Source organism: Gekko japonicus, unplaced genomic scaffold (genome assembly GCF_001447785.1).
Source record: "Gekko japonicus isolate JY-2015 unplaced genomic scaffold, Gekko_japonicus_V1.1 scaffold2905, whole genome shotgun sequence".
Classification (NCBI taxonomy): Eukaryota; Metazoa; Chordata; class Lepidosauria; order Squamata; family Gekkonidae; genus Gekko; species Gekko japonicus.
This window is the reverse complement of record NW_015164284.1, coordinates 10,599-20,419: the sequence shown is the minus strand read 5'-3', so window position 1 is coordinate 20,419 and position 9,821 is coordinate 10,599. Positions and strand designations below refer to the sequence as shown.

Sequence of the window (9,821 nt, the reverse complement as noted above, 5' to 3'; positions counted from 1 at the left end):
CGGCTCGTATGAACACGGCCTAAGATGAGGTACTGTCAACCACATGAGCAGAAGATACTAACAACAGATGGCAACTTCCAAGAGACAAAAGTTCTGTACTAGAACTGAGGGTCCTTCTAAGACCATCTTGTCACCATGGGGATTCCAAGAATCAAAACTCTTCCCTGTGTCTCTAGCACAATGTGGAAAGCTCAGGCCACAAGTGGGAGCTCACACCGAGACTCCTCCTCCTGTCATCACCCCCCCCATGTCTGAAAGGGGGAATACCACAAGGTCCTCCTACATGGGGCACAGTAGGAGCCAAAGTACAAGCTCCACCTACATGGACTGTGGGAGGAGCCAAAACAAAGCTTCTCTTACAGGGCTTGGGACTTCCCGGCTTCTGGAGTTCTGGCCCCACTGGTGGCCCTGACCCAGTTTGGTGTAGTGGTTAGGAGTGCGGACTCTAATCTGGGAGAACCGGGTTTGATTCCCCACTCTTCCACATGCAGCTGCTGGTGTGACCTTGGGTCAGTCACAAGTTCTCTCAGAGCTGTTCTCTCACGAGCAGTTCTCCAAAGTGCTCTCTCAGCCCCACCTACCTCATAGGCAATGTTCTCTCTAAGCTGAGTTAGTGTGAGCTAGCTCACTGTTTTTTAGCCTCTGGTTCACATATTTTTGTCTTAGTTCAGGAAGGATGGCTCCAGAGCAAACTAATCTATGTAGTAGCCAAATTACTTGCTCACAACTTTAATGCCAGTAGCTCACAAAGTAGAATTTTTGCTCACAAGACTCCACAGCTTATAGGGAGCATTGCTCACAGGGTGTATGTTGTGGGAAGTGGAAGGGAAAGGAGATTGTAAGCCGCTCTGAGACTCCTTCGGGTACTGATATCCAATCTCTTCTTATTGTTCTTCTGATGGCACCTTGGTTTTGGCCACTGGGTGACACAGAGTGTTTGGACTAGATGGGCGATTGGCCAGCTCCAACACAGCTTCTCTCATGTCCTTCTGCTCACGTCACTATGAGAGACAAACAAGCTGTACGGCACTACTTTCTACACCTTTAAAAGGGGTGTGTGTGTGTGGGGGGCTTCACCGTCCCTATTGTACAAGAGATATAGAATTCCACTGACTGAAATGCAATGCTTTTGGGGAAAAGATGCAACACTATTCCTGTATAGAACTGCATATGTGCAATGTATGCAAGACAGAAGGGAAGGAAAACAAACATTTCTTGGGAACTGTGATACAGTTTAAGGTCCCATGAAGGCAACCCCTTGTATAACTGCAACGGCTGGGGTTTGACTTCCCCAGGTTTTGAGACGTGATACCCTTTTCAGATTGGTTGACTGATACCCTTTCAGGCTGCCGCTTAAGAGGGGGTGAACCAAACCCAATACATCTGCACACATCTTACGAGTTGACGCTACCTGAAAAGAAGACCGTTTTCTCTTCCTGAGGGGCCTCGTAAACGGCATCGATTTTTTCCGGCACTTCGGCCCAGAACGTTGCGACCAGCAAAGGCCCGGTGGGTCGGCCCCGTTGGTTCGCAGTCCTCCAGATGAATCTAGGCAGAAGGATCACAGAAGGGCTTACAAAGGGCTGATTCATCGGCACATCTGTTTCTTGTTACGGCCGGCGAAAGCGCATGCGTGCATCGGATGCGCACACACGTACACACACATTAAAACCCAACAGCGACACAAACATACAATTACCTGGGTATGTAGCTGAAAGGGGAGGAAAAAGCCTCAAAATTCGAGCACTGCTTCTCTCCAACAGATATAGTCATGTACCATGTGCAGCGTTAACTGTTTGTAACGATTGTTCCAGCGCTCACATTAATTCTCAGGGTAGTGCCCCCCCAAAAATTGCATTCGGTGCTTCAATTATCCCAGCAAATAAACCCCATTTACAAGGCACTTAACTCCTTTCAGCCATCCCCCCATTGCTGCACGTTGAACAGATGGATACGTATTTGGCAATCGGTGGCGTTTGTATGGTGCCCATTACTCTGGACAATTATGATTATAGCGACTCGAAAGATCAGATCTAATGACCATCTATCAAGCAGCTTGGCTGTAAATGAAACGCAGAGCATTCAAACCATTCATCAGAGGAATAAAACAGGGGTCGTTTACTAGCTGTTTCCTGCATGGGCCGTCTTTATGAGCGTTTAAAAAAACACACAATAAAATGCCACAGTTTGATTTCTGTGGTGGTACTCAAGGGGAGGAGGCACCAGATATTCACAAAGGTGCCACTGTGGATCAGGATGTCGTTTCTCCCTTTTCTGAAGCACCCTTTGATGAACGGGCCGTTTTGTACGGTGCACAAAGAGACGCACACCGGCTGAGTGGTTTCACAAGCAACTAGTGGCCAGGATCCCTGGTGATAAGACGAGGCTGCCATTTGGAAGATGTCAAGCAAATTGGCTACTTCCATTGATGTTTTTTAACTAGCGCGGTCCCCTTTTCGGCTCAATGAAATGGCAACTGGATCTCAGACGGAGTGGGGAAACAACAACGGCAGCAAAAGAACTCTGTCGCCCCTAACAGGAACACGACCCCCGTAGGAGTTTTTAACACATTATGCGCAAAGCATGGCTTTGTGGACAAATGTTGCTGCGTCTGTCACCTCCAACGCCAGTATGGAATGTGGGTTAACAGAATCACAAACACATGGGCAAAAGAAATCGTGTGGGTCTTCCCCACTGAACTGATGGAAAGAGGCTTAAAGCCACACAGCAGGCCTAGGGTTGCCAAGTTGTTTCTTTGCCACAGCGGGGGACTCCAGGGCGGCGACTGGAGCGCGTGTGCGCAAAGCGCGCACCGCACACACGTCACCAGGAAGTGACGTTAGGACGCCGGGCACGATGGGGGCGGGGCCACGACCATCGGAGGGAAAACCATAGAGTCTAATCCCTTTTTAACCATAGAGTCTAACCTGTCTCATCCCTTTTTAAAAGTTTCCATAGTCTGGAGATCAAGTTATAATTCTGGGAGATTCCCCAGTCCCCACCTGGTAATTGTAAACCTATAGATCAGGATCTAAGGAACTGCACCACTAGTTGCATACTTCCTAGCAAGCTTTCTACCCAGACTTTTTGAATAGCAGGTGCCTATGCCCTGCAACCAAACGCAGAAGGTACGCTGCATGGTGAATGGTAAATTCTGAAAAGAATAAAAGGGCAAGAAACCCCATGTCAACACGCACACGAAATATTCCACTAAATTGCAGCCATCCCAGTAATTTTTCTGTAGCATTTTCTCTAACTGCATAAAAGGTCACACACACACACATTGTTGCCTCAGTCTTTATAGCAGTTCTCAGGGGTCATTCCCTGCAGGAGCGCACAGGAGCGGAGCTCCGGCAGTAAAGAGCCCAGGGGGCAGGCACATGCAACAAGCCCCACCCCCTGCTCCCAGCAGCCCTCAGTCAGAGCAAGAAGCAGGCAGGTAAGCTGCAGAGCCCCCCCCCCTGACCCAAAACAGTCCAGTGGCACCTTTAAGACCAAGTTTTGTTCAGGTACAAGCTCTCCCTCATCTGCGAGGACAGATCTGCACTCCCCCCCCAATAGCTAGCAATCCAAAAGAGTCCAGTGGAGCCTGAGCACTGGGTGTTGCCTTCTGACCCACTTCCAGTGATGTCAAGGGGTGTGGCATATGCAAATGTCAAGGGGTGTGGCATATGCAAATGAGTTATGCGAATTAGTTATGCTAATGAGCTCCTGCACCTCTTTTTCTATGAAATGACCCCTGGCAGGTCTGCCAGGTAGTCTAATACCATGCTCATATTACAAACGATAGGCTGCTAAGAGATCGTAGCTTGGCTGACTTTGACTTTGCAGCAGACCTTGAACTGCAGACTCTGTGGCTCATAGGTCATGTGCCCATGCTATGGTGTTTTGTTTTTTTTTAATAGTCTCCAGAAATCTTTATAGGACTGATGAGTTGACTAGAAATTGATGCTGTTGGGGCTATCTCTACCAGAATTTATAATATGTTCACTAATGATAATATCCTGATAACAGCGTTCCATTTACGAAAGACCTCCCCCACCTCCAATGATAGGGGTCTACCATAAACCGATAGCAAAGTCGGGACAAACTACATTTGACATGGGGGACTGGATTCTCAAAGATGCATTTTAGCAACATAAAGAAGTCCCAGGACTATGGATTGGGGCCTTGATGCTCGGGAAGGGGATGGCTACAACATGTTTGCCACTGCAACATTCTTCTGGTCTTCCCCCAGGATGGAAAAAGACCTGTGCTTGTCTTTTTCCCAACAATGCCTGTCTTTATTGTGCCTGTCTTTTTTTTTTAACCTATCACTGGTTAAAGCAGTCTAGATGGGATATTTTTAATTGGGGAAATGGTGCGAATTGGTGAAATGGCGCAGAGGAGACCAAGGAGTCAACCAAGCCACACCCTTCCTCAGTTTTTGTGACCTTGATCTCTTTTTACGTTTCCCGTGGCTGCGGTACACTGCTGAAATACACATCTGGCCATCTAATTATGGATTTCTAATGTTACATGTGGTGGCTTGGTTCTTAGAACAAAACCATGTTGAAACAATCACCGGACGAGTTCGCAGTTCCTATCCATTTACTTTCTGCGCTAGAGTTAATGAGCTAGAAAGCAGCATTTCAGTCCTGCAGGGAAATTCAAGAGCTGCAGCTTCAATAAGGGAGAGACGTCTGGGCGTGCTGGCACCAGCAATGACTATTAAGTGGCTGGATATTTGGAAGTTTCCTCCTCTGAGTATGCCCGGATGGGTTGTTTCGTTTTGCTCAAAGCATACAAAGCTCTTATGTTTCGGCACATAATGAGGGCTGCTTCCAAAACAACTGGAACAGAGCTAGCCATTTTAAAATGTATGCAATTTCTAACCAACGGCAACAACACAATAACCACTGGCATATTCATCAGGGCTGAATTCTTATCACTGGGATCAGCAGCATGTTCAGTTAAGGCTGGGCTTCCTCTCCACTTCTTCAGGAAAAAAATAAATAAAGGGAAGACACACTTGCTCCTGGTAGAAAATGAAGCCGATCCCAAAAGAGGAACAAGACAAAACAAGAGGCAGAGCGGCATAGTGGTTAGAGCACTGGAATAGGATCTGGGAGTTCCAGGATGAAATCCCTCCCAACTACCATGGAAGCTTGCTGGGTGACCTTGGGTGGGTCATACTCTCAGCCTAGCCTACCTTACAGGGTTGTTGTGAGTATAAAATGGAAGAGAGGGGTATAAGAAGTGAAAGAGATCGGGTTTATACCCTGCCCTTCACTACCTGAAGGAGTCTCAGAGCAGCTTACCATCTCCTTTCCCTTCCCCTCCCCACAACAGACACTCTGTGAGGTAGGTGGGGCTGAGAGAGCTCTTTCATGGACTGCTCTGAAAGAACTGGTAACTGACCCAAGGTCACACCAGCAGCTGCATGTGGAGGAGTGGGGAATCAAACCCGGTTCTTCCAGATTAGAGTCTGCACTCCTAACCACTACACCAAACTGGCTCTCCCAGATTGGTCTCGTCTGGTCTAGCAAGACCGTTCTTCTGTACCAAACATCACCCGTTTCTCTTCTTACCGATCTTTGAAGAAAAATATTTCCCCTCTGATTTGGGCAATGGCATCAAAGACAATGTCCTTTGTGCACAGCTCAGGTGTGACTGGTCCAAGGGTCGGACTCGGGCCTGGTCCAACATCAGTAGAACCTCCTGCAAGTGAAAGAAAGGTTAAGAGTGGAACAGTGCCTTTGGGAAAGGAATTTTCAAGTGGAGGAGCCAATAAGAGAGAAAACCTGTATCATTTTCAGGCAGAGGGGAAATCAGTGATGATCAGAGACTTGGTATCCATGTAAGTTTAATTATAGGCTGTGGAATCTTGCTTTATGTGTTTTTATGTGCCTAGCTTGGTTCTATGGCTTGTTTTATTGTTGATAATTCTTACGTCATTGTTTTTTTAAATCATTTTTGTTGTTGTTCAGTCGCACAGTTGAGTCCGACTCTTTGCGACCCCATGGACCAGATCACGCCAGGCCTTCCTGTCTTCTGCCGTCCTCTGAAGTTGGCTCAACTTCATGTTCGTTGCATCGATGACACTGTCTAACCATCTCATCCTTTGCCGTCCCCGTCTTCTTTGACCTTCAGTCTTTCCCAGCATCAGGGTCTCCTCCAGTGAGGGCTCCCTTCTCATTGGGGGGCCAAAGTATTGGAGCTTCAGTTTCATGATCTGGCCTTCCAGGGAACAGTCAGGGTTGATTACTTTTAGGATTGACTGATTTGATCTTCTTGCGGACTTTTGTTGGCAGGGTGATGTCTCTACTTTTTATCATTGTTTTCTTTTCATTTTGTGAGCTCTCTCAAGCAGGTCTCTGAAGAGGCGGCATATAACTTTTCAAAATAATAATAATAATAATATAGAAATCCTGATTGCTTTGCAGTCTTTCTACAAGTGGAAAAGAACATTACTAGCCGTACCAAAAGGTGGGGGGATTACAACACATTTGAGGTTTAAAAAATGAGGCTATCAGCTTCTTTGCAGCAAAAATAAATGAATGAATAATTTAAAAAAATAACCATATGGGGCTATTTTGTCAACCCAACTACCTCCGTGTTTTCTCTGTCAGCAATACAAGGGTGTACGTGAGGGAAACCAAAGGTGTAGGTCACAGAATGACAAAAAATAATAAAAAAAATGTTGACTTTACCGTAAAGTTCCTGGATTCCCTGAACGTCATCCTGGGAGAGACGGAAATGCTTGGTGTAGGTGTAGATCGGTGCCATTAGGGCTCCAGGGTCTTCGGAATGTTCTAGCCCCATGGCATGGCCAAACTCATGAGCAGCCACCAGGAAAAGACTGTAGCCTGAAAGAAATCAAGTCAGTTCTGGGGTTATTCAAATGTCGCATTATCTATATGACTATTTGTGAAGAGAGGGTTATGAGATTGTTTACAGCACTGGCACAGTTGGCCATAAGGTATCAGGCTTCAAAATACTGGAATCAGGTCTCTCTCATCCGTGGCTAATAGATCCTAAGCAGGTCTTCTTGGAAGTAATTCTTATGTTATTCAGTGGAGCTTACTCCCAAGAAGGTGTTCTTAGGACCAGAGCCTAAGTTACTGACGAGTTAAGGAATGCGTATAAACATTCCAACTGCTCAGGGACTCAAAATGTTCAGAACAGAAAGTATAGGGTGTGTGGGTTTTTTTTACAAACAGGTTCATCAAAGAATAGACACTTCTAGCACAGTATTGGTCAACTGTTAGACTATATGCGTGAATTTTGTGTGTGCTTCTAGTAGGAGAACAGAGAATAGCCTGCTCGTGAGTATTGCTTATGTTTAGTGTGAATGGGTGTCTGAGGGAATTCTGAACAGGATGCTGAAATGGCCAGGCCAGTTTTCCAAGAGTTGTGGTCACCTATGGATCCAGAAAAGTCATGTGATTTATTTCTGTATGCAAAGCAGGTTTTCTACCACTAAACCAGTTTGGTGTAGTGGTTAAGTGCGCGGACTCTAACCTGGGAGAACCGGGTTTGATTCCCCACTCCTCCACTTGCACCTGGCTGGATGACCTTGGGCTAGCCATAGTTCTGATAAGAGCTGTTCTTGAAAAAGAGCAATTTCTGTCAAGAGCTCTCTCAGCCCCACCTACCTCACAGGGTGTCTGTTGTGGGGAGGGGAAGGGAAAGGAGTTTGTAAGCCGCTCTGAGATACCTTTGGGTAGTGAAGGGCGGGGTATAAATCCAATCTCTTCTTCTCTCTCTAAAAGTTATTATTACACTAAAACACCTGTGCAAATTTAAATAGATCTCAATGATTCCTGCCTCAGATGTTGGTGTAGTCTCATGAGGTGGGTTGTGGTTCTATACAAGTGCCATTTCAAGAGCACTCATCTTTGCTGTGCGTACGGGTTGCCAGCTCTTAGGAAATTTCTCGAGATAGGAAGGTTAGTCCTTCATTCTGTTGCACACTCCCTGACTCATTTGCAGCCTTCTCTACAGACTTTAATGTTCTACATCGTATTTCTGAGAAGGCAGGAAATGGCTGAGGGAGATGTTTTGGTTAACCCAGGACAAATGTAACCACATTCTGGATATCTGATATATTTTGCAAGCTTTCTGAAAATGGGGAAATACCTAGGGAGGCCTCATTTAGGGACATGTTTTCTTCCCCAAAGAACAGGGTGTGAAGGGGTGGGCCTGATGTATGGCTGCCAACTTCCAGGCGGTAGCTGGAGATCTTTTGGGATTATAACCAATACTCCCTCTAAACTCTGGAGTCCTGTGAGCAAAGATTCTACTCTGTGAGCTGCTGGCATTAAAGTTGTGAGCGAGCGATTTGGCTACTGCCTAAATTAGTTTGCTCTGGAGCCATCCTTCCTGAGGTAAGGCAAAAATGTGTGAGACGGAGGCTAAAAAACTGTGAGCTAGCTCACACTGACTCATCTTAGAGGGAACACTGATTACAACTAATCTCCAGGCGAAAGAGATCCGTTCAGCTGGAGAAAAGGGCCACTTTGGAAGGTGGACTCCGTGGCATTGTACCCCATGAGTGTCCCTCCCTTCCCTAAACCCCGGCCTCTTCAGGCTCCACCCCCAAAATCTCCAGATATTGCCCAACCTGGAGCTGGCAACCCTAGCTTGAAGAGGAGGTCTGGCCAAAACCCCTGGTTTGGGGTGCAACAGGGGAGGGGCTTGGTTCTTCACCTGCCTCCTCCTCCTCCCCTCCAGCAAGGAGAGAATGTTTCCTTCCCTCTGCCCTGCAGGGACAAAGGCTGGGGGGGGGGGGGCACCAGGGTGTAGTCTTGCCTCACTGTTCCTTCTCCACCCTATGGGTTTCTCTCTTTACCCTCCTTGTCTTCTCTCTGAGCAGCCTCCAGTCTAGAAGGAGGAGGAGCCTGAACAACATAGACTCAAAGAATGTTAGAGTTGGAAGGGGTCTTAGAGGTCATCTAGTCCAACTCTGCAGGAGCGTAGCCGAAAGAGAGCCCTACAACATACCCGAAAGAGGGTCGTCCAGCCTCTGCTTGAAAACGTCCAGTGAAGGAGCATGCACCACCTCCCGAGGCAGACTGTTCCACTGCTCAACCACTCTTACAGTTAGGAAGCTTCTCCTGATATTTAGCCAGTAATGACTCCCTTGTAATTTCCACCCATTAGATCTAGTCTTGCAGTCCGGAGCAAGAGAGAATAGATCTGCTCCATCTTCTGCATGACAGCCCTTCAGATACTTGAAGACTGCAATCATGTCCCCTCTAAGCCTTCTCTTTCCCAGGCTAAACATACCCAACTCTTTCAGCCTCTCCTCGTAAGACTTGGATTCCAACCCTCTCACCATCCTGGTTGCCCTCTTCTGGACACGCTCGAGCTTGTCAACATCCTTCCTAAAATGTGGTGCCCAAAACTGGACACAGGACTCCAGGTGAGGCCTGACCATAGCAGAATAGAGCGGAACGACCACCTCCCTTGATCTGGACACAATGCTTCTGTTTATGCATCCTAATATTGCATTCGCTTTCTTTGCAGTCGCATCGCACTGCAGGCTCATGTTTAGCTTGTGATCAACCAGAACGCCCAGATCCCTTTCACATGTGCTGCTGTCAAGCCAAGTCCCTCCCGTTCTATATCCATCTTCCTTGGATCTAGGCTGTGGGGGTTCAGAGAGCTCTTCAAAGACCTTGAAAGTCCTTCCCCCTGAACCCTGTTTCCTGTGGGACTGGCCAGCCCCGTGGTATTCACCCTTCCTTCCCAAATAGTGATAGGCCCTTGTTGTTGCCCTCTTGTGGACCAAGGTAGCTACACACTTCCTGGCCTCTGGCCCCTGGCCTCATTATGTT

The 9,821-nt window shown here is 47.2% G+C and overlaps 1 protein-coding gene across 1 annotated transcript in view; it reads right to left on the bottom strand.

Annotated features, from left to right (window-relative positions):
* MMP2 (matrix metallopeptidase 2) overlaps window positions 1–9,821 on the bottom strand; it is a gene marked incomplete at its 5' end in the record, with an annotated part of 22,981 nt that overhangs the window by 10,595 nt on the left and 2,565 nt on the right. The window contains 3 exons of the mRNA XM_015408771.1: window positions 1,412–1,548; window positions 5,571–5,700; window positions 6,693–6,848. Of these exons, the coding sequence (XP_015264257.1) occupies window positions 1,412–1,548; window positions 5,571–5,700; window positions 6,693–6,848 (423 nt within the window). The remainder of the gene's footprint in view (window positions 1–1,411; window positions 1,549–5,570; window positions 5,701–6,692; window positions 6,849–9,821) is intronic.